This window comes from Cajanus cajan, chromosome 10 (assembly GCF_000230855.2).
Source record: "Cajanus cajan strain Asha chromosome 10, NIPB_CcT2T_4, whole genome shotgun sequence".
Classification (NCBI taxonomy): domain Eukaryota; kingdom Viridiplantae; phylum Streptophyta; class Magnoliopsida; order Fabales; family Fabaceae; genus Cajanus; species Cajanus cajan.
In genome coordinates, this window is record NC_138526.1 from 4524780 (window position 1) to 4550564 (window position 25785).

Genomic DNA, 25785 nt, shown 5'->3' on the forward strand with positions numbered 1-25785 from the left:
TCCAAGCTTGAAGTAACCGAACCTCCTTCCAAGGCTGCTCCTCCATTGAAGACTTCTTCAAGGAGAATTCGAACTTATCATAAGGTCAACCTCAAGGCATTTCGGTCCTAAGCATGGAGGAGTTGAAGTTCATCAATCTTCTTCAACTTAGCTCCATCATTTTGATGGAAGCACTTGGAGAGGATTGATATTCTTCCAAGCTTTCCATGCAAGGACCGAAATGCTCCATGAGGTTGAACTCCTTGAAGGTGGCGGAATCACCTTGGAGGATTCTCCAATGATGGAGAAGCACCTAAGAGAGGTTCGGTTTTCTCTTGAAGAAGTGGAGAAGCTTGAGGAACCAAGCTTCTAGGAGAAGGAACTTTGAGAGAAAACTAGGAGAAGTTTTTCTCACGAATTTGACTCTTGAAAATGAGAGAGAATTTCTGAATTCTAAGTCTCATTAATGTCCAAAAGTGAAGGTTTAGGTCAGATTTACAATTATATAGGGAGAGGTAGCTTCTAGAAGAAGCTAACCTTAACTATGGTTCACTAGGAACCATGGTAAGGTGTAGCTAACCATCCATGGTTTCTAAAACTTGTAGGAGAAGCTAACCTTGACCATGGTTCACTTAAGAACCATGGTAAGGTCAGCCCACCCTACCAAGGTTTAGAAACTTGAAGGAGAAGTTTCAAAGCTTGAAGAAGGAACAAGCAAATTTTGGCCAAGAAACTAAGGAAAGAGCTAGGCGGATTAGGCTCCAAATTGCTCCATGAATTATTTTAAAAATCTTTGATTTGGTTTAGTTAGGTTCATCATATAATGATGAGACCTAGCTAAATCAAATCTATGAAAAATTAGGAGCAAAATGAGTCTAATATGCAAAATTTTGCCTAGGCCCAGTTCTGGCCCATTTACTAGTCACACCCTCAAGCATTGCTAAATGCCACCCCTTTTTCCCTACTGAAAAAATTAAAATGAATGTATCAACAAAGGAGGTTAAATGGAGTTAAACTCTCCAAGTAACCCACCCTAAAATCAATATACAATCACTAATTAAAAGAAAGTAAAGTGCCTCACAAATACAAAGGCAAAATTAGACCTATACAAAGGAACTATGTACAAAATATATGAAAAAGGTCTTTAAGATCATCCCATTCCTCTTGGTTCTTTTAAGATATCACCTCTTGGATTCCTTGGCCTTGGCCATAGTCTATCATCCCCTCCCTCTTGAAAAGGATTTGACCTCAAATCTCGAGGGTCTTCATGATTATTGGCCACACCTACAAATATATAATAAAATTCATGAGAGGTGATATTCTCAACAAATAAATGTGAAAGGTATATCCTAGAAGGAATCCTTTCATGGAACATAAAGAAATCTATGATACTAGACCTTCTAATATAATGAATAGGATCATTTCCTAAACATAGACTAGGTATATTACTAAATCCTAAAAATGTGCTAAAACTAAAACTATAGCACACTAAAGACTTAATCCTAAAAACTAAAACATCTTGCCTAAAGTACCCTATGTGGTAACCTAGGCATTTCCTAGAAAATAAGGAAAATACTACTAAGAAATTTCCTAAACAATTTTGGATATTATTTGTTGGATAGTTATGAAAAGAATTTTTCACAAGGAACCTTGAAGGTTCAGATGTTATATCCAGCAAATAATATATTCCATAAATTGGGTGCATTACTGACACAACTAAAGTAGGAAAAGTCCTACACAAAGGAAGGCTATCTACCTTGGGCACCACCAAGGAAGTATCATGAGAAGTGGAGCTAAGTGAAGTCCACTTCTCCTTCACCAAATCTTGAAGTTGAGACTCTTTTTCTTTAAAAATAATGGATTTATGAATCTCCTCCTCAAGACTAGTGGCAGAATGAGGGCAAGAGTTAAGATCTTTATGAATAAAGAGAATTTTTTTCATAGGATTTTTAGTACTAAAACAATTCTCTTTAGTCACAAATCCTTTAGAGGATATTTCTTCCTCTTTACTCTTCCCTACACAAAGCTCTTTCTTTTTTTCTATTTCTTCTTTTCTTTTGATTTTCATTTTTCTTCTTCTTTTGTGTTTTCTCATGTCTTCTTTCAATTTTTCTTCTTCTTGTTTAAGAATTCTCAACTTCTCATCTAGGATAGCAAGTTTGGTCTCTCTTTCAATTTTCTCCTTCTCTTTTTGAAAGGCCTCTTGCTTCTTCCATAGTTTAAGTGATTTTAGCTCTTTTGTTAAATAAGAAATGCTTTTAGGAGAGCTATCACTTCCACTATAGTTGGATTGTTGAGACATTTTAAACAACAAGATTTTTCTCTTCACACAAAAATAGATTTTAAGAAAATAATATTTTTGGAAGTGCTAGACTTGGCACTTGGAGGTCTAAGAGTACAAATTGAACTTTGGAGGGAGGTGAGCTACTATCGAGCCACTTAATTACCAAGCCTCTTCAAGTAAAAATCTCTAAACCCCTTTGTACTTTGCCTTGCACAAAATGTTTTCACAAAGTTCTTTTCAAAAGAAAAATAACAAGCAAGTTCCTAATGTGTACAATTAAGCAATGCAATCAAAACTTGAAAACATAAATTGCTCAAAACATAAATTGCATGAAAACTTAAAGACAAGAAAATATAAACTAGACGTGGAAAGCAATTAAACCTAGGTGAGAGCTTGAAAGGCACCAAAGGCCTTCAAGGACCCTCTCACAAGTACTAAACGAAATTACTATGAGAACACTTATGGTGTGTTTGGATGAGGAATTTTACAAATTCAAGGAATTTTAAATTCTTGGTATTTGAATTACTTTGATTTCAATTTCTATCATTCTTAAAATATTTTGTTTGGATAAGTCAATTCAAATTTCTCAAATTTTAAATTGTTAGGTTGGATATGATAATTTGATTCTATCATGATAAAATTGATTTTAAAAATATATTTATATGTTGAGATTTTTAAATTAAATTTTATAAAAACAAATATTTGCTAATTTTTAAATATTTAATAATTTTAAAAATTAATATTAGATAATATTTAATAATTTTAAAAATATTTTTGAATATTCAATAATTAAAAACATGAAGAGATAAGAGATAAGATAAAATATATAAGTGAAATAAGAAGAAAAAAATATGAGGAATTTCAAATTCTTACTCTTTTGGGAGAATTTGAAATTCTACTATTTCAAGGAATTTCACAAATGCTTGAATTTCAAATTCCTTATAAATTCCTCATCCAAACAAGGTATTTCACCTCAAAGAATTTGAAATTCTTCAAATAAATGAATTACTCCATTTAAATTTTCCATCCAAACACATTATTAAGGAGAGATGGAGATACACCAAAGGCACTCCAAGACACTCCTTAATAAAGGCCTTGTACAAAAATTTGGAAATTAAAAGATTACAAAGATGAAATGTAAATTTTACACCAAATGAAATGCAAATACACATTCAAATGAAATGCAAATTTACACCAAATGAAATGTAAATTCACTTAAAGAAAATTTAGTGGCTACACCAAGAATTTTAGAAACAAAAATTAGCCACTAATTTAGTGACAACTTTAGTGACGGATTTGGTATTGAAATTTTTGAAGAAAAATTTCCATCACTAAATTTGTTACTAAATTCTTCACAAAATTTTCACAAAAATTTTGCTCCTTCTTTCTCCAATTCAGCCACCTAGCTTGCAGCCTCTCAATGTGTTTCACTCCTCTTTAGAAGCAACCTTGATGATGGTTACTCCTAGGTGTTTGAATTTCCAAGAATCTAATCCAATGAGAAACAAGCTCCTAGGTCACCACCAAAGTCCTTCAATATTGGCTAACCTTGAGCTTGGCCTTCAACACCTTCCAAGAGGCACTCAACACACCTTAAGATGCTGGAATATTAGTTCAAAAACTGAAAAGGAACAATTAGGAACAGCTACACCAATTGGTGGAAGAAAATGAGACAAGACTAGAAAGAATTCCAAAAAAATGACAAGCAACAATTAAGACTAATTTGGAAAGCTAGCTCACAAAAGATATCCTATCAAAGGCACTATAATGGATTACAAAAAAAAAGCTAAGATTAGAAACAAAAATAAGACACAAATTATGTGGCTGGACCGAAAAATATGTAAGCAAACACACACCAAAAACCGAGAGCTAGTAAACTAGTTTTTCACTCCTTTTGGCTTCTTCTTTTGCTATTTTCTTTCTTTTCTTTTTGCAATATATTTTGCACTTCTTTTTCATTTAAAAACCAGGAGTTTTAATGCCTTTTTAACATATATGAAACTCAGTTTTGATGAATTAAAACTGCTGCAAAAAATTTTCACACAAAACAAGAGGTTTTCACATGCATCATTAAACTAGTGCTTCACAATTTTGTGCTATTTTTATGTCAAATTTTTAAGCACTTTTTCTTTTGCTTTTCTAATGCTTTTAGAACACTTACACCTCTGTTTTGTCTCTGTTTTAATTTTTATAAAATCGTATTAGGTTTCAGCCACAACAAGACTCAAGGAAAAACCTAATAGGAATTAGTGTTTATGAATTTTTTTGACAAAACTTTTAACAAGACATAATAGAAACCTAACTCTAAGAAATTTGCTAGAACTAATAGCAAATTAAGAACTCAAACATGTAAAGCAAAAGCACATATAGTAAGGTACATATTTAATAAGAAAATACACAAGAATTTCGGACTCAACAATACAAAGACAAAAAATAGGTCAAACAAGCTAGTCTATGAAGTTTCAACATGTAAAAGGACTACACATGACTTTCTAAGACAAAACAAGAGATTCAAAAACAAAATCTATGCTCAATGAATGTTTTCCAATCACGGACACATGTGAATGAATGGAGAAGACTCAAGCAAATACAAAAACGCACAAGAACAAGAGAACCTAAAGCACAACACAAGTGATTCACGGATTAGGAAACAAGCAAGAACATGAATCAACTTACTTCCTATGTGACATATAGGATCTATCAAAAAAATTTAGAAAATTTACATCCATGCAGCAAACACAAATTTAGACAAAGATAAGGAAGGAACAACATGGATTCAATGAAAAAAAAATTAGGAACACATAACCTCAAGAGCACTAGGCTCTGATACCAAAACTGATGGAAGCACTTGGAGAGGATTGATATTCTTCCAAGCTTTCCATGCAAGGACCGAAATGCTCCATGAGGTTGAACTCCTTGAAGGTGGCGGAATCACCTTGGAGGATTCTCCAATGGTGGAGAAGCACCTAAGAGAGGTTCGGTTACCTCTTGAAGAAGTGGAGAAGCTTGAGGAACCAAGCTTCTAGGAGAAGGAACTTTGAGAGAAAACTAGGAGAAGTTTTTCTCACGAATTTGACTCTTGAAAATGAGAGAGAATTTCTGAATTCTAAGTCTCATTAATGTCCAAAAGTGAAGGTTTAGGTCAGATTTACAATTATATAGGGAGAGGTAGCTTCTAGAAGAAGCTAACCTTAACCATGGTTCACTAGGAACCATGGTAAGGTGTAGCTAACCATCCATGGTTTCTAAAACATGTAGGAGAAGATAACCTTGACCATGGTTCACTTAAGAACCATGGTAAGGTCAGCCCACCCTACCAAGGTTTAGAAACTTGGAGGAGAAGCTTCAAAGCTTGAAGAAGGAACAAGCAAATTTTGGCCAAGAAACTAAGGAAAGAGCTAGGCGGATTAGGCTCCAAAATGCTCCATGAATTATTTTAAAAATCTTTGATTTGGTTTAGTTAGGTTCATCATATAATGATGAGACCTAGCTAAATCAAATCTATGAAAAATTAGGAGCAAAATGAGTCTAATATGCAAAATTTTGCCTAGGCCCAGTTCTGGCCCATTTACTAGTCACACCCTCAAGCATTGCTAAATGCCACCCCTTTTTCCCTACTGAAAAAATATAAAATGAATGTATCAACAAAGGAGGTTAAATGGAGTTAAACTCTCCAAGTAACCCACCCTAAAATCAATATACAATCACTAATTAAAAGCAAGTAAAGTGCCTCACAAATACAAAGGCAAAATTAGACCTATACAAAGGAACTATGTACAAAATATATGAAAAAGGTCTTTAAGATCATCCCATTCCTCTTGGTTCTTTTAAGATATCACCTCTTGGATTCCTTGGCCTTGGCCATAGTCTATCAAGGTTCGGACTCGACCTTGGCATATCAAGGTTCGAACTCGACCTTGGTTAAGAAAATATGATCTCAAGGTTCGGACTCGACCTTGGCATATCAAGGTTCGAACTCGACCTTGGTTAAGAAAATATGATCTCAAGGTTCGGACTCGACCTTGGCATATCAAGGTTCGAACTCGACCTTGGTTAAGAAAATATGATCTCAAGGTTCGGACTCGACCTTGGCATATCAAGGTTCGAACTCGACCTTGGTTAAGAAAATATGATCTCAAGGTTCGGACTCGACCTTGGCATATCAAGGTTCGAACTCGACCTTGGTTAAGAAAATGTGATCTCAAGGTTCGGACTCGACCTTGGCATATCAAGGTTCGAACTCGATCTTGGTTAAGAAAATATGATCTCAAGGTTCGGACTCGACCTTGGCATATCAAGGTTCGAACTCGACCTTGGTTAAGAAAATATGATCTCAAGGTTCGGACTCGACCTTGGCATATCAAGGTTTGAACTCGACCTTGGTTAAGAAAATGTGATCTCAAGGTTCGGACTCGACCTTGGCATATCAAGGTTCGAACTCGACCTTGGTTAAGAAAATATGATCTCAAGGTTCAGACTCGAGCTTGGCATATCAAGGTTCGAACTCGACCTTGGTTAAGAAAATATGATCTCAAGGTTCGGACTCGACCTTGGCATATCAAGGTTCGAACTCGACCTTGGTTAAGAAAATGTGATCTCAAGGTTCGGACTCGACCTTGGCATATCAAGGTTCGAACTCGACCTTGGTTAAGAAAATATGATCTCAAGGTTCGGACTCGACCTTGGCATATCAAGGTTCGAACTCGACCTTAGTTAAGAAAATATGATCTCAAGGTTCGGACTCGACCTTGGCATATCAAGGTTCGAACTCGACCTTGGTTAAGAAAATATGATCTCAAGGTTCGGACACGACCTTGGCATATCAAGGTTCGAACTCGACCTTGGTTAAGAAAATGTGATCTCAAGGTTTGGACTCGACCTTGGCAAGTCGTCATGGTTAATGTGCCAATACCGAAAATGTATGGGAATGGAGTTGCTTTGTTGATTTATTTCTAAGGTGTGCCTCGTTAAAACCTTCCTTGGCCAAAAACCCTTCTCTTTAGTGGGAAAAAAGGCTGAGGAGGAAAAAAGAGTACATCACCTGAATTTACAAGTTAAGAGAAATAAAATATGAGGTGGGTGGAATTTCAAGTTCCAAATTTTCCTTTGGAGGGGTCTATTCTTGCTTCTCCCCGTAATCGCCAAACACGGTCGCCAACTTTAAATGTTCGTGGCCTGACCTTGGTCTTGCTTTCCTTGTGGTTTGTCGCGAATTGCCTTGCGGAACTCAGCATGCTCCTCCATCTGGATGTACCCAGCAGCGCGAGCTCGGAGCTCGTCCATGTCGGGAGGAGGTCGTCGGCAAAGGCTATCGACGAAAGGTCCTAGCTTCAACGCCATGAGCATGGAGTGCAGTGCGACCTCGGGATTCAGATTTCGGATCTTTACCGAGATGGCGGCGAATCGTTCCATGAACGTCCGGAGTGGCTCGTCGTCACTTTGTCTGAGACTGGCCAAGGCAGCTGATGTTATGTGATGAGGTCGGCTCGTCGCATATTGTGTTGTGAACCGTCTGACCAGGGTGCCGAAGCTGCCAATTGACTCGGCAAGTAGCTGGGTGTACCAATTGAGCGCGGCCCCTTTAAGCGAGGTCGGAAAAACCCTACAAAATATAGCATCATTGTTAGTGTAGAGGTTTACCTGTGTCGTATATAGGTCGATGTGCTCGTCGGGGTCCGTCGTGCCATCATAGCGATCGAGGTGGAGAGACTTCCAACCCTGAGGGAGTGGTGTCTCCATGATGCCATCCACAAAGGGATGACGGCAGAAGGTTGCTTGACCCCCTGTGACATGAGTTGGGGCTTTGCTGACTTCATGGACCGACTTGTTCGTCGGAACATGAGACCGGTGCGCGGCAGGTCGTGGAGTCGGTGCCCTAGTCGCAGTTCGAGGTTGAGAGACCGAGTGCCCTTCTTCCTCGTGGAGGTTGCTCGCCTCAGGAGGATGATCAGAGGGGCGCCGAGGGAGCTGGGCGTGAATCCGCTCGTTTTCAGCGCGTAGCGCCGCTAGATCAGCTTCATTGGCGGTCCGCATCGCGGCTAGGTCGGTTTCGTGCTGGGCACGCATGTTTCGCAAATCGGCGTCGTGTTGTTGCCGCATCTGTTCGACCTGGTCAATCAGTCTCCTCAATGTGGCTTCGTTGTCCATGGTAGTTGAGTGATTTGCGTCGTCTGTTGCGCGTCTGCTATGGCTTCTGGTGAATACCATAAGCGTGGCCGATAAAAGCTGTCTTGATTGACCCCAGGGTGGGCGCCAAATGTTCTTACCGGAAATCTACCGTAGAGGTGATCCGCCGAGTAAGATCGGTGAGCCTCCTTCACTGGTATGCTTGATGCTCCAATATGGGGGTGGTACCTACAAAAGAGACTCCGATGCTAAAGTTAGGGTTTGTATGAGTGTGAGTCTCGTATAAATAATGCACGAATCTTGGTGTGAATTAGGGTTGTGTTGGGCCTTGGGCCCGAGATCAGTTATGATCTGATTAGGATGACGAGCTGACGTCACATAGCGCGTGTCCGAGGTCGTCCTACGCTGTGGTGCCGAGCTCGGAGCTCGGCTTTGCAGTACGGATAATACACTAATTAAAATCATACTTTATATTAAAATAGAGCTCATATAGAGTAGATAAATAATATTAAAAATTCTTCTAATAAACACATTAAAACATCCAAATAATTACCAACATATTATTAGTATAATTTATGAAAATTGGGGTATTACACCAAGAACTCAAGCTTGACGTCCAACGCATTTTTCAGAAACACATCATGAACAAAAACATCACCAAAATTCATAAGTAATCTTACAATCTTCTTTTACTAATCCAATCGGTCAGAAAGACTTTTTTTTTTTTACCCAAAAACACATTATAACTTTAATTCGTGAATTTTGCACACAAATTAACAATAATCGAATTACTCAAGAATCCTAACTGAATCGCCAATTGCAGAGTAGAAAATGGAAAATCTTAGGAATTTAGGGATTGCTCCCGCTACCCATCCTCTCTTGTAATCCCACATATGAATGAACTTATTTCCCATCCTCGCACCTTATTGTGATGATGTGAAGTAGTTTGATGTAGTTTTGAGATGATCTAAGCACTTTTCCTCATAGTTCCTTCCTTCTCTCTCAATTCTTCCAAAACGCAAAATGAGGCAGATTAGGGTAAACTCTTCCTAACTCCTCTTTTAAAAGTTTACTGAATTGGGTCAACCTGACCCATTTCTCTTCTCTCATCAAATTAAATAAATTAATTTAATTTAATAAAACTGCCTTATTATTTTATTTAATAAAATAATTCTCCACATTTGATTCCAAATAATAATTTTGAATATGATATAATTATATTTATTTATAAATTTACTCATTATTTAATAATATTTATTTTTAAAAAATTAGGATGTTACCATATGTGTAACACATGTTTATTATATATTAGGAAGAAAAAAAAAGATACTTCATACTTCTCTATTAGAAAGGGAGAAAAAAAAAGATAACTAGAGATTATTTAAAGAGAAAGAGGTTTGGAAACACAATATTATTAAAGTAGAAAAATGTTAATTATTTTTTTAGTATTTTATCTTATTTTTTAGATTTATTTTAGCCTTTTATCTATTAATTTTTTAAATTTTGGTTCGTTATCTTTGATATTTGGATCAATTAAATTTTTTTAAAAATAACAATAATTTTTAATTTTGTAACACAATTTAAATTAATTTTTTATTTATTTGATACATAAAACTTGTAACAATAAATTCAACTATATAAAAACTATAAAATTTAATTAACGTTTAAATCAATAAGAGTTATAATAAAATAAAAATCGTGCGAAAATATGTCTCATAAGCAACTAGAAAATAATATAAAATTATAATTTTTGAATTTTCAATTATGTTTTGGAATTATTTTTATGTAATTTTCACTATGTTTATATTACTTTTTATTTAAACTTTGGTTGCATTTAAATATTTTCATATAAATGATTATAATAAAATGAATTTCAAATATTAAATTAATTAAAAAATAATAATTCAAAATTATGTCTCAAAATTAAAAATAATTATTATTTCAAAGGACTAAATTGATGTGAATTTAAAAGATAAAAGACCATAATAGACATTTTAAAAGATAAAGAACTAAAATAAATTTAACACATAAGATAAAGGATTAAAACTATAATTTAACAAAATAAAAGAGAGAATAAATAAATAAAATATAATTATAGAGAAAGTGTTTTGGAAGTAGTCACAGGAGTAAATTAATCTGAAATTTATGTATATTAAAAATAAAATAGAGTATCTCCTTATCAATAGAGTAGATAACTAAAATTTAAAATAAATTAAATATATAAATAAATATTGTGTTTGAATATATAAATTATATTTAAAATTTGGATAGATAGATATTTTTAAATATATAAATTATATTTTATATTTATGAAAAATAATTTATATTGTGACATAAATTATTTGGTTGATAATTTATTTTAAAGATATTAAAATTTAGTTAATAAATAAAAACTAGATTAGATATAAAATTTAAAAAAATTCTAAAAATCTTAAAGATTCTAAAAACATTTTTGTGCAAGATAGTCATATTTTTTACATATAGAGTTAATTCTAGATATGATATAAATGAACAAATAAAGTATGCAGAAAAATTCAAAATGAAAACTTTTTAGGTTAAACATAAGAAAATTATAGTCTCCAATTTCAATATACCAAATTACACATATAGAAAAAAAAACTCATACTTCTCTGCATCTGAAGAGACAAAAGTCCCACGAGAGAATTCAAGAAATTTGATCGAGGAAAAACCATAAAACCACGTCCAACTTTTGCTTGTGATCATAGATTGATTTGTCGTAAGGATTCTGCATAAGTGATTGAAGAATGCTTAAATCAGAAATCGAGCATAAATTCAGGTATTTCTTTTATCTCGACAATCAAATATGTTGTAAATTCTAAGACGTTTAGTGTATTATTCTTGGATATAAACATGTGATGTTTTTGATTTCTGCGTAAAGATTAAAGAATCTTAAAATAAGGACTAAAATTTCCAACATCAAACACATTGATGAAACAAATTCAGAAGCAAATCGAACGTCAGGTTACCCTACAAATATATAAACATTTCCTTTAAAGTTGTGGCTATTGTCATGTTCAACATTTTGTTTTTACTAATTTTTAGCAATCTAAAAGCAAGTTCCTTTTCAATAATTCTTGATTATTATTCTTAGTATGGGGCATAATTTATCATAATTTAATATATTTTTAAAAATAAGTAATATAATTTTCTTTTTATAAAAAATGTGATTATTATAGGTATCAACTTTTATTATCAATTGATGAAATTTCTATGGTATATGAAAATGATGATTATTTTTATAGTTTTGACTTTTTTAAAAACTGTTTAATTTGTCTTTTCTTTAAATTATTTTTTTATTAACACTTTATAAAATTATTAATTTAATTAATGTTTGAAAATATGAATTTTTCATATGAAAATTGATATGTATATATGTTGACCTCTGGAAACATTTAAAGCTAACTTTTTCACTTTTCTCTTATATCACTAAGGATACTTTAGTGACTAAGGATATGATAGAATAGGATAAGATATAATAATTATCTTATCTTATTATAATCTATTATCTGTGGACCAATAAAATATGATAATAATATTTCATATCTTATCCTATTATGCTAATGTATTTTCTATCTTATGAAGGTTGAGTTATGATGTAATAAGATATGATAAACACTTTTTTTTATATACACATTATCTCATGTATTGTATTAATAAATTAACTAATATTATATTATATTAAAAAAATAATAAATATATAATAAATATAACATATATAGTATTAAATATTATTTTATATAAAAAAATATTTATTTTATATTAATATATAATATAATATTATGATATATATATATATCATATTATTAAATTTGTTTTCAAAATTTTATTTTGTATATTTAAAGAATATTATTAGCTAAAATATTAAAATGAAAATTTATAATTAAATAATTTTAAATAAAATATTTGAATAATTATTATAATTTAAAAATTTTGTATAATTTTAAGAAAAGTAACTACATAAATAAAATTATTTTTATATAAGTTTTAAAAATCAATTAGAAAACATTAAAGTTTAAGGTGTCTATAAATAATATGTAATGATTTGTTTTTATCCATAGAAATTGTAATAATACTAACAAGTTGTAATATGATTAAATGATAATTATTTTTCTTAATTATGTTGTTAGAGATTCAATATGTATGAAAAAATGTTTGTTGAAAGAGGTCAATCACTGAATCTTAAAGCTATGAGAGATTATTATGTAACTTTCCAACTAAAGAATATCATAGTTCAACATATAAGAAGATTCAAAAATTCTATTTTACAACAATAATAAAGTTTAATAATTAATTAAAATTTATATCATTTTATAAATAGGAATTTTTTTTAAAATTAATTAAAATAAACTTAAAGTTTAATATGTCTATCTAAAAAGTCGTGGAGTTTAAGAGATTAAATACTCCTTTACTTGTTTTTATTTTAATTTATCAAATTACTCTGTAATATCATTACAGAAATTAATATATCTCCTAAAAATGAATTAGTTTAACTCATAAAATATGTAAAAAAAAAAATACAATATAATAATATACTTTATATTTATTGTAGACAAGTTTTAATATACTAGTTTTTTTATGTACAATTTAGATATATTATATAAAAAATTTATAATAAAATATATATAAATAAATATCATATTTGAATATATAAATTATAATATATAATTTTTTAATATATAAATTATATTTTTAATTTTTAATAAATAATTAATATTTTAAGTCATATAATACATAAATTAAATATTTATTATATAACTAAAACTTATAATAAATTATATATATATATCAATAAATATTATATTTGAATATGTTTTATATACATGGATATTTTTAAATATATTAATTATATTTCAGATTTATAATAAATTTTATATTGTGACAAAATTATTTTGAATTATTAATAATTTATTTTCTAATATTAAAATTTAACTATAAATAATAATATTTTTTTAAAAATCTTTCTTAAAATAAACTGATAAAAACGTTGACAAGTGCAGTCTTGTAGGGATTTTTTATTTTTTTTTTTGTTCCTGAAGTATCCACCACCAATAACAGTTATATTAGAGACACTTTAAAGAATGAAATAGTTGACCCCAAAATTTAACGCGGGCCGAAACGTAGGGATTTATTTCCTCTGATTTAATTAACGTAAGCCGTTGTAATTTGTCTTCAAAAGCTTTCTAGTTCAATAGCCACTCCATTTCTGATTCTATGCGTGGCAACACGTGCATCTCAGGAAATCTTGCCCCACGGATAATACCCCCAATAATAATCTATGTGGCTCCCAATTTTTCTCTTCAATCTCCATAATTCATAAAACAAAATCCTACATAACATACAGTACACTGTAACATACCAATACGCCAAATTCGAAAACTCCTTCATTTTCAGAGAGTAGAGTCCCAGAATGTTGGGTAACTATCGAGTTATAATAAAAGACATGGAAACCAAGCATTGATTGTGTTTTTGCATATCTCAAAGTTTTGGGCCAAATTAAGAATACCCAGAAAGGAAAAAAATGATCTTGCTGACTCAACATGTGCACTCACTATTCACCTTTTCCTCTACCTATAAGTCCAACCCTCCATTGCACCCCCGTGTTGGTTTTGTTGTGCCTACCCCATTTTCTCAAGTGTTAACCATGCCCATTTGCAGAAGGAGGCCTCACAGGAGGAGGAACTTGAGCAGATGTGCCTCTTCTTCTGCTGCAGCACAGGCTCCATTGCCACCTGACCCAGATAAGGTTTGCTTGTATTGTTTGTTACTGTTTTTTTGGATTTTGTGAAGGGTTTGGTTGATGAATATTGAATAGTGTTGAAAAGTTTGAAATTTGTGTTGGAAGTGCAGGAAGAGCGTGATGGTGTAGCTGCTGCACCGGGTGAGAGTCCTGATCTGCAGGCTCTTTTCAGAAGATTCTGGAAGGTAGCAGCTCCTTACTGGTCTTCAGATGACAAGGTGCCAGCTAGGTTGCAGCTTGCTGGTGTTTTTGCTCTCACTTTGGCCACCACTGGAATCAGTGTTGGCTTCAATTTCTTGGGGAGAGACTTCTTCAATGCACTTGCTAGTAAGTTCATGAGTGTTGGAAGGTCCCACATCACTTGCCTCAATTCTTGGGCTGCAACTTATTTATATGTTATGCGATTTTACTTAATGTCAATTGTTTTAGGATAGAATCTAACATAGTATTTGAGTCTATAAGTTCATCTTGGTAAATCGCTTATTTTGGTAGGCTAGCTTGTTCCAATAGGCATATGTAGAGGGGGTGTTGGAAGGTCTCATATTGCTTGCCTCAATTTTTGGTATGCAACTTATATATTTATTGGACAACTTCACTTAGAACTTGCTTGAATACAAGTTAGAGGTGCTTTTGAGAACCTCTCTACCGAGAACAAAGTTATTTTCGGCAGAACAATTCTTAAAAACACTTCTAAACTTGTATTCAAACAAGTTCTTTATGTCAATTGGTTTTAAGATGAAATCTAACAATGAGTATATGTGGACATAATTGCTTTTGTTTATTTTCCATTTACCATCTATCTGGGCATATAGTGTTAGCTTGGATGTGAGGTTTTCTGCTGTTCTTGTTTAGTTAGCTGTTTACTTTTGTATGAAGTGGCAACAAGAAACTGAGCCTTTTTGAATTTATTAATGCAAGATAAGGATCAAGAGCAATTCACGAAGCAACTACTTTACTACTTGGGTGGCTTTGCTGGAGGAATCCCGGTGAGCACATTGCTGCACTTTCTTAGGTATAGCTCTGCTATACTTTGCTTTAGTTCTTAGAGTGATGTGTACTGTCCTATGATCCAGCATCTTAGTTTGAAAGAAACGAGAGTGAAAAAAATACTAACTCATGAATGGATTGCCTAAATGTTTTTGAAAGTTATGCCTTGATAGGGGCTTGGGTGTTATTGGGTGCATAAGTTCGACATCAAGTTGTATGGAATGCTTGATGGAGTACTTCTCTGGCTCTCGGTTCTCCCCCATTGACAACTAGCTTTTAAGGGAGGGTTCTCCAAGTGTTTGGGTGCTTATCACACCCTTTCATGTTTTGGAGCTTTATCTGTCATATGAGGACTTAGACAATAGATAAGATAAATTTTCCTCCTTTGATCTTTTTGGAAGTAATTTCGTTTCTTAATGCATTGTATCATATCTTCTGAATCTGTAATTGATATTCAAATGAACGAAATCCTGGTTTTATAAACATTACATGAAGATTTTATCCCAAATAAAAAGGAAAAATAATGTAAGGGAAATACACGACTATTGTATGGTGGCAATTTTGATGAGGTTTCTTAGTTAATGACTTAGTTGTTTTTGAAGCAGCTGTCAACGGGTTTATGTAGGTCTGTAAAACAATTACACTGATATTCCATCTCCTTCTCTTTTTCTCAACTATTTTTTATTATGAATAGAAACAAGATTTATGCATGCCCTTCTGTATTGTTTTAGTTTGTCATACCCTTATTCCAATCTTCTGCACATGTTTCTAACTTTGTTCATCATTGCATTGCAGTTTTTTGTTTTGAGAGATTATGCAAGAGAAACACTTTCTTTGAGATGGAGGTCTTGGATGACAAGCTATTACATGGATCGCTATCTGAAGAATCAGACTTTCTATAAAATTCAGTCACAGTCAATCATTGATAATCCAGACCAACGAATTGTAGATGATCTAAGTTCTTTCACTGGGACATCCCTTGCTTTCTCCCTGACTCTCTTTAATGCTGCTGTAGACTTAATCTCCTTCAGTAACATCTTGTTTGGAATCTATCCTCCGCTTTTTGTTGTTCTTCTCATATACTCGATTGGTGGGACAGCTATCAGTGTTTTCCTTGGAAGGGTAAGGAATCTTCCAATCTTTTCAAAATGATAGTTTAAATTGTCAGGCAAAACTCACCTGTCTCCCAATTCCCAAATGACTGAAAGGACATTTAAGCTAGTTTCATTTTTATTAATTGGATGCTGTGAATATGTCAGGGACTGGTGACTTTAAATTTCTTGCAAGAGAAAAAGGAAGCAGACTTTCGTTATGGACTTGTACGGGTTCGGGAAAATGCTGAATCAATTGCTTTCTATAGTGGTGAAGAAAGTGAAATGCAACTTCTTCTGCAGCGCTTCAAAAGTGCTTTTGAAAATCTGACTGTAAGATATTCCTTTTTTATTATGTATATTATGTTCTCAGTATCATCATGTTTACCTTTTTTACTTTAAAACTATTTTTGTACATTATGTTGTCAGTATCTATGTTCATGCCAATTGATTTCTTGAGTTTTATTGCATATGTTTCTCACACTTATATTGCTAGATTTTGTATTATCAACATAAGCTAAGCAGCATTTAATGTAAAAGAATGCTGCCCTGTCTGTTTTCTTTTTTCTTGTTTGAAAAACTAGATCTATATAAATTATATTGATTTCAATCTATAGGTAGTTAAAAGAATATTACATTTGAAAGCTGTATAGCTATGTTGGCTGACAAGATTTTGGAAATTGTGAAACTCTATTTAATACCGATGTAAAGTTGTTGCTGCATTGCTTCTTTTTCTTTTTTACGTTATGTAATGCAGTTTTATCCTCTAACTTGTAATAAGGTGATGCTGAATGGTGTTGCTTATTATTTCTTTACAGGAATTGTTGATTGCTTCTCGAAATCTGGATTTCTTCACCAGTGGCTACCGCTATGTCATTCAAGTTCTTCCAGCTGCTGTTGTTGCCCCCATGTATTTCTCAGGAAAAATTGAGTTTGGTGTCATCAATCAGTCAGTTTCTGCTTTTAATCATATCCTTGGTGACTTTTCCCTCATCGTGTACCAGTTTCAAGCTATAAGTGCTTTTTCTGCTGTTATTAATCGGTTAGGTACAACAATCACTTTCCCTTCTATTTCCTGTTACACTTTTAATGTATGCCAATCTCAGGAAAGATATGGACTAAAAACTTATTTTCAGATTCATTTTTGAATCTTTCTTTAATTGATTCAAGATGTGAAACTTATCTCATTAGATTCACTTCCATACTATTTAATTCAACTGATGTTTAAACCAAAAAAATCATAAACATGATGAAAATTGTGTGAAAATGAGTATAATGAGTAATCGAAAAATTTTAAAAATCTAAGTTCAGATTATTTTATGGTTGCTCATAGGATTTATATTTCACACGATTTTGACCATCTGTATAGCCCTTTTGTGTTCAAATATCAATTGGATTTCATAATTTTCATGTTGGTGAATCTAATGGAACAAATTTCATATCTTTAATCAATTAAAAACGATTCAAAATAGTGTTGCAAAATTGAAGTCGACCATTGTTTGAAAAGGACAAATCAACCCAAATTTAAAAGATGAAAGACCAAAATTAACAATTTTAAGGATAAAAGACCAAAATGAATGTTAAAAATATGATAAAGAATGAAAAGTATAATTTAGCCAATGATATGAGCATAAGTGAATGAACTATGAGGGTTTACTTTGCAGAAAAAGGGAAATTCATTTTGATATAATTTGGGGTTATATTTGCATAAACAAATAAAAGATCCCAGAAAAGGAAAAGAAAAGTATTACTCTGCATTAAAGATGTTATTTGTGAGTCAACCTACTATAACTGTCCTTATCTGTGTTACTTTCCACCCTCCATTCCTCTTTTTTTCTTTCTCTCCCTCTCCCTCGTCTTTTTATGCACTGCCGTTCATATTGCAAGTAGTCATACACTACTATCTTTGTCATATTTATCTGTTCTATCTGTGGTCTTATATATGCTTCTGAAACTCCCTTTTATCCACCTATGCGTGTATGTATGCTTGACAGGCTAGGTTTGTTGCTTTGAATATAAAGAACACCTTCGACTAATATATATATTGTATTGCATGTGCAGGTGAATTTGATGATATTTTGGACAGAAGCAGCTCTAACTCTCTCACTGATACTTTGGAAGACATAAGTATTACATATAAAGATTTTAGGAGTTCATCTGCATTGGAATCTAATGGATCCACTCCACCAGAAAAATATGCCACATTACTTGAGGTAGAAGATTTGATTCTGAAGACACCAAGTGAATCTACACTTATCAGAGACTTGTCCTTAACAATCAAGGAAAAGGATAATTTACTGGTAAGATATCCATTGGTCCCTCACTCATCAACAGCATATTAAGTTTAGGTTTGTGTTGCTAAGTTCATAAGATTGTAGGACTATACAAATTACAAATGCACTTCTTGATATAACCACATTGACAGGTAATGGGTCCAAGTGGAAGTGGCAAGACTTCTTTTTTAAGAGCTATGGCTGGTCTATGGAAAACTGGAACTGGAAAGATCACATACTATGTAAAAGGTGGAGAAGATCTTGAGCAATCCATTTCTGCAGATGTGAATACTCCTTCAGTAAATATTGCTCATGACGCATACAAAGAACATAGAAAATACTTAGGCAGAAAATCTGGAATTTTTTTCCTTCCACAAAGACCATATATGGTTTTGGGTACTCTTCGTCAACAGTTGCTTTATCCAACTTGGGCTGATGACGTAGTTCCTACATCAGATAGTACTAACCAAAAAAGTATGTGATTTCTAGTTTCTTTTCCCCCCAAACCTGAATATATTGCTTTTAGTTCTTATTCAAACTCCATATTTTTTTTTAATTAAAAACAGATGTCTTATATTGTTCTCTATTTGTCTACATCTCACTTGCTCTATTGCAATATTAGACTTAAGACAAGAATACCTGTAGTTGTGGGTCTAACATAGGTGATGCTAAAATGACGAGGGATGTATTTCTTTTGGGGAATGCCAAAAATTGCCTTGTAGTTTATTGTGGAAGGCTTTATATATAAAGGAAAGGATTAATTTAAAAGAAAATTTAGATATTGGAAATATGAAATTATATTATCTTTATGCATGTTAGGTCACAGGGATTTGAGATAGAAAGATTTACAGAGAAAACTTGGAAAAGTGATATTATTATATGATACATCAGTGTTTATATAACTTCGAATAGTTCTTTTGAACATGCAAACCATGAAGAAACTTTTAGACAATTATTAATATTTTAACTGCCTAAACAAAGATAATCTAACAGTTAAGCTAGCCTAACCAAAAGCATTTGAATTTTCATCAAAGAAACATCTCTTGAAGTGAACTTTCACTGATCTCAATGAAATGAAGCTGTAGCTGTCCAGAATCTTGCAAAGATGGTCCCTTTTAGTTCTTTCATAGCTGTTAGACAGTTGATCTTGGTTGTTCTATGGGAAATTAATACTTTACTTTTTTGTGAGGATCAACTCTGGTCCATAAATATACGTTTTTAAGTATGTGTTTCCCCTTCAAATAGAATTCAGATTTTATAATCAAGTGAACAAATACAATCAAAATGATCAATTCTGTGCATTGACATTTAGGTTTAAACAATTTCTAATCGAGAAATTATACTTCATTTTTTTTTTCTCAAGAGGATTGTCTTACCAAATTGTTATTAAAGAACCGAGTTAATCAAACAACTCTGAAAATAAATACTATTAGTATTATGAGTAAATTACACTCTCCGAAATTTCATGAAATTGCGCAAATAACCCCTACTATTTCTACCTCTACAATAACCTTCTTGTTTGAAAAATATTATACACTAGTAGCCTTTATACTTTACTTTACTGTAACCCGTTTAATTATTTAAAAAAATTACATTGTGACTCTCTATAAGGGATTAAAGTAAACCTTAAAAAAGTAGAGGGTGTTAGTGCAATTTAGTAGAACATCATAGGGTGTCAGTATAAGTTACTCTAGTGTCATCTAATATGATTAAATAGAAAAATCCTTTCTTATTTACATCACTGTTATTTATTAGTAGTTTGACTGTGCAAACTTTGCTAATTGAATATTAAAAATTGGTGTGCAGATGTGCTTCCTTTCTTGACAAACATGCCAAACTCAGATAACATGAATGATAAGCCTATGAAGCCAACAACAGATGAACTGATAAAGGTCTTAGAGGATGTCCGCCTTGGATATTTGTTGGCTCGTTTCAGTTTGGATTCAACACATGAATGGTCCAGTGTTCTTTCCCTTGGAGAGCAGCAACGCCTTGCATTCGCTCGTCTTTTACTTTCAAAGCCTCAATTGGCTTTACTGGATGAATCTACAAGTGCACTTGATGAAGCCAATGAGGTATCGTTGAAATTCATGTTCACCTAACATATATGTGAATGTGATATATATCATGTAGAAGTTCTTGTTATCCACTAAATTGAGCGTACTTCCCCATTTCACGAGTTTATTATATATCCATATAATAATAATATGGACATTTGATTCAAAATGTCTTTATAAAAAATGCTCTCCCTTGAAAAAAATAAAAATTCCACACATCTATGCACCGTAATCAACATTCTCACTCATGCATGAATAAGGATGTGTATGTAATCATTAGTGTTGGAAATCCCATATCAAGTACCGATATGGTCAAAATGATATATATAATTGAGGGACAATTTTTACCATACAAACCAGAGTTGTAGGATTAAGTTAAGTCCGAATTTACATTTTCAAGATGCTATTAAAGCCTATTTCAACGATTGTTGTTGGGTCTATCAAGTCATTATCGGATTACTTGCGGATATCTGACAAATTTTCACACTCAAGGTGTCTGGTCCTTGGCATGAAGGGAGTGTATCGGAGATTGTACATCAATTAGTGATATGATCAAAATAGTTTATATAAATGGAAAATAATCTTTATCTTAGAAGTCGACCTTGTAAGATTGATTTAGTCCAAACCCACATTCTAAAAACTAGCTAGCTCCTAATAGACACACGGAGTTAGCACATCAAAGGAAATTACTCTTTGGAAAGGATCACTGCAACTAATGTCAAATGGCTTCCCATCCAAGTTCTTGTTAAGTATTGTTGCATGAACTAAACCCTTGAAACATTGTGATTCAGTTTTTAATATAATTAACTATACTTATCTAACTGGCTATATGCATATTTTGATTAGCATATTTTATATTTATAAAAGCATATAATCAAATTTCTGAATAGAGAGAGCTTTTGGCTGAAAAGTTTATTTTATATAAAAGTTCAACAAAATCTATACATACTACTAGAGTGATAACTAATGGGATCCAAAAGAATATAATGATTTGATATTGTCATTATTATGTTCCCTCTTTCATCTTGATATTGTGCTGAAGTTCATTTTTCTTGTGCTTTACCTACAGATTCATTTGTACCAACAGATTGGAGCAGCAAACATAACATATGTGAGCATTGGCCATCGCTCATCCTTATATGCTTACCACAACAGGGTTCTACGCATATCCACATTTAATACCAACAATGAACAGCTAAATTGGTGCATTGAACCCACTACACCCGAGTCCTCTTTAAACTTTACAAATCTATGAGCTTGCAATGCTTTGCTGCTTAGCATCTCCAGAGACATACTGGTTCAATTACATTGAACAATAATTTTGATGTATATGATGTCAATCTGTAGATTTTCCTTTACATATCTATAATTTTGTTAAATCTTGGTCCTCCATGAATTTTGATCTAGTGAATAGAATTGCAAGAACTTTACTGTTACCAATTACAATATAAACTAATGACCTGTAGAAAAATCTAATGTGTCTCACAAATTTTAAGAAAATAAATTTTGAGGATTAATTATAGGGCCCCCAAGTTTGCTCATGCAAGGAGGAAGTAGAAACATTCAAACATTAACTTTTACTGTTAAATAGGTTTTTAGGCTTATCTTGTTCACCAAATTACATAGCCATATGGATCTCTTAATTTAAAAAATATACAGTTTAATCTTGATCATACACCTTAATCTATAGGCTAATGACATTAAGGCTATCAAATAGTAACTAATTTTTATTTAAAATCAATTTATTATATTATTTAATTGCTTCTGGGTTTCTCTAACCAGTTAGTCCTGTTTAGGAGTTCATCCTTACCGAAATTGATGCCTAACTTCACTCACCACTTGATCAACGTTCAATTGTTGCACTGTATGGGCATTTCCACTTTCCCAAACATTGAATGTTAAAAATGTGTTTTGGAACGTCCAATTCAAACAATTTGAGATTTAAAAAATACACCATTCTGAGATGCTAAATGTTCTGGTACACCTATTTTAAAAATGTTAAAATTGTATAAAAAACATATTTCGGAATAGTCTTTCTAAAACGATGAGTCTTTCTTTCACATACGAATAGAGTATCCAAAATTTCTTTTAGGAGCAATCCAAGTTAAGTTTTAAAACTTGGAAGACTGCCAAAATATAATGTCACAAGAGAAAAAGAGAATAAATTTTAAGATTAAGACTTTATTTAGAAGAACTTATGAACAACTTATTTCTATTTATCTTATTTTATAAGTATTTATGAGAGTTTGTATAAACTTATTAAATATTTTATGAGCAGTTAATAAAATGTTTTGAATTTATTTAAATAAGTTGTCTAATATCTTATGTGAGAACACTTTATTATTCACAATTGTTCCTCTTTACTTATTTTTTATTAAATAATCTGAATAATTTTTTTTTTCAGATTGTTGAAATAAAAATGAATAAAAAAAATATTATTAAGAAATATCTAAATTTGAATTTTGTCATTCACATAAATAATTTTTTTTTCATTATTTCACTATAAATCAATTATATGTTTTTTCATTACTTTTTCAAAAAGTTATTGTCTCTCCTTCAAAAGTTTTTTTTTTTCATTTCTCTTCTCCATCTTTTTATTTCTTTCTTCAAAATTCACATTCCTCTATTATTTTAAAAAAAAAATCAAAAAAAAAACTTGTAACTTTTTTCTCCCTGTAAAATAGTACATTTGGAACAATTTTGTTGTTCATATTTATAAAATAATTTTTCTAACATAATTTTATAAAATATACAGAATTGACTTTTATATTTTTATTTGAATTAAATATGTTTTTAATCTATGTAAAATTAGGAGTTTTGATTTTGACCCTTGTAAATTTTTTTTTATTTTTCATCCTTCTAAAATTTGTAAACATTGTTTTTGGACCTCATAAAATAAATAAAATTTGGTTTGATCATTATAAAATATTTTCCTTTGATTTTCATCCCTCTAAAATTCAGAGTTAGTATTTTGTTTTGTCCCTAACGAATATTTAATGGTAGATGAATAACAATTATTTTAAGAATCTAAATGAATTTTAAAAGTGTAAATACTAACTGTACTATCTGTACCGCTATGCCGAGCTCGAGCTCGGCATCACAGCGCGGAGTGACCTCGGACACGCGCTAGGTGACATCGGCTCGCTATCCAATTAGGTCATAAACTGATCTCGGGCCCAAGGCCCAACAAATTACCCTAATACACACAAAGGTACGTGCATTACTTATACGAGACTCATATTCACACAAACGCTAACTTTAGCATCGGAGTCTCTTTTGTAGGTACCATCCCCATCTTGGAGCACCAGCGTACCCGTGAAGGAGGTTCATCGATCTTACCTGGCGGATCAGCTCTACAGCAGATTTTCGGTAAGAACATTTAGCGCCCACCGTGGGGCCGATCAAGACAGCTCTTATCAGTCACTCTTATGGTTTCTACCAAAAGTCATAGCAGACGCGCAATAGACGACCTAGATCACGCAACTACCATGGACAACGAAGCAGCATTGAGAAGCAGACCTAGCGGCGTATCCGCGCTCAGCTACCACACAGCGCACCTCTGATCAACCCCCTCAACCGAGTCACCTAAACGAGGAAGAGGGGCACTCAGTTTCTCAACCGCCAATAGCGCATAGGACACCGACTCCAAAGCCTTCCACGCATCGATCTCATGCACCGACACACAAATCGGCCCATGAGGTCAGCAATGCTCCTACTCATGTCGCGAGGGATCAACCAACCTTCCGCTGTCATCCTTTTGTGGATGGCATTATGGAGACGCCACTCCCTCTCGGATGGAAGCCTCTCCACCTCGACCGCTACGACGGCACGACAGACCCAGACGAGCACATCAACCTGTACACCACACAGGTAAACCTCTACACCAACAACGATGCTATCTTGTGTAGGGTTTTTGCGACCTCACTTAAGGGGGCCGCGCTCAACTGGTACACGCAACTACCTGCTCAATCCATCGACAGCTTCAATACCCTAGTCAAGAGGTTCACCGCGCAATATGCGACGAGCCGACCTCACCATGTCACCTCAGCCGCCCTGGCCAGTCTCAGGCAAAGTGACGATGAGCCACTCCGGACGTTCATGGAACGATTCATCGCCATCTCGGTAAAGATCCAAAATCTGAATCCCGAGGTCGCACTGCACTCCATGCTCATGGCGTTGAAGCTAGGACCTTTCATCGATAGCCTTTGCCGACGACCTCCTCCCGACATGGACGAGCTCCGAGCTTGCGCTGCTGGGTACATCCAGATGGAGGAGCATGCCGAGTTCCGCAAGGCAATTCGCGAAAAACCACAAGGAAAGCAAGACCAAGGTCAGGCCACGAATATTTAAAGTTGGCGACCTTGTTTGGCAATTACGGGGAGAAGCAAGAACAGACCCCTCTAAAGGAAAATTTGGAACTTGGAATTCCACCCACCTCAAATTTTATTTCTCTTAACTTGTAAATTCAGGTGATGTACTCTTTTTTCCTCCTCAGCCTTTTTTCCCACTAAAGAAAAGTGTTTTTGGCCAAGGAAGGTTTTAACGAGGCACACCTCAGAAATAAATCAACAAAGCAACTCCATTCCCATACATTTTCCGTATTGGCACATTAACCATGACGACTTGCCAAGGTTGAGTTCGAACCTTGATGTTAAAGTCGGGTTCAAACCTTCAAATACAAATTACGTTGCCAAGGTCGAGTTCGAACCTTGATGTTAAAGTCGGGTTCGAACCTTCAAATACAAATTACATTGCCAAGGTTGAGTTCGAACCTTGATATGTCAAGGTCGAGTCTAAACCTTGAGATCACATTTTCTTAATCAAGGTCGAGTTCAAACCTTAATATGCCAAGGTCGAGTCCGAACCTTGAGATCACATTTTCTTAACCAAGGTCGAGTTCGAACCTTGATATGCCAAGGTCGAGTCCGAACCTTGAGATCACATTTTCTTAACCAAGGTCGAGTTCGAACCTTAATATGCCAAGGTCGAGTCCGAACCTTGAGATCACATTTTCTTAACCAAGGTCGATTTCGAACCTTAATATGCCAAGGTCGAGTCCAAACCTTGAGATCACATTTTCTTAACCAAGGTCGAGTTCGAACCTTGATATGCCATGGTCGAGTCCGAACCTTGAGATCACATTTTCTTAACCAAGGTCGAGTTCGAACCTGGATATGTCAAGGTCAAGTCCGAACCTTGAGATCACATCTACTTAACAAGGTCGAATTTG

The 25785-nt window shown here is 33.4% G+C and overlaps 1 protein-coding gene across 1 annotated transcript; it reads left to right on the forward strand.

The window, feature by feature from the left end:
* The first annotated feature begins 14051 nt into the window (after positions 1–14051).
* On the forward strand, positions 14052–21991 carry ABCD2 (ABC transporter family protein). The gene is made up of 10 exons (XM_083064620.1): positions 14052–14153; positions 14258–14474; positions 15066–15133; positions 15930–16256; positions 16394–16558; positions 17044–17272; positions 18287–18525; positions 18651–18972; positions 20305–20573; positions 21625–21991. Exons 1-10 carry the CDS (start codon positions 14052–14054, stop codon positions 21808–21810), a joined length of 2124 nt encoding a protein of 707 aa, XP_082920746.1. The 3' UTR covers positions 21811–21991.
* Positions 21992–25785: the final 3794 nt, after the last annotated feature.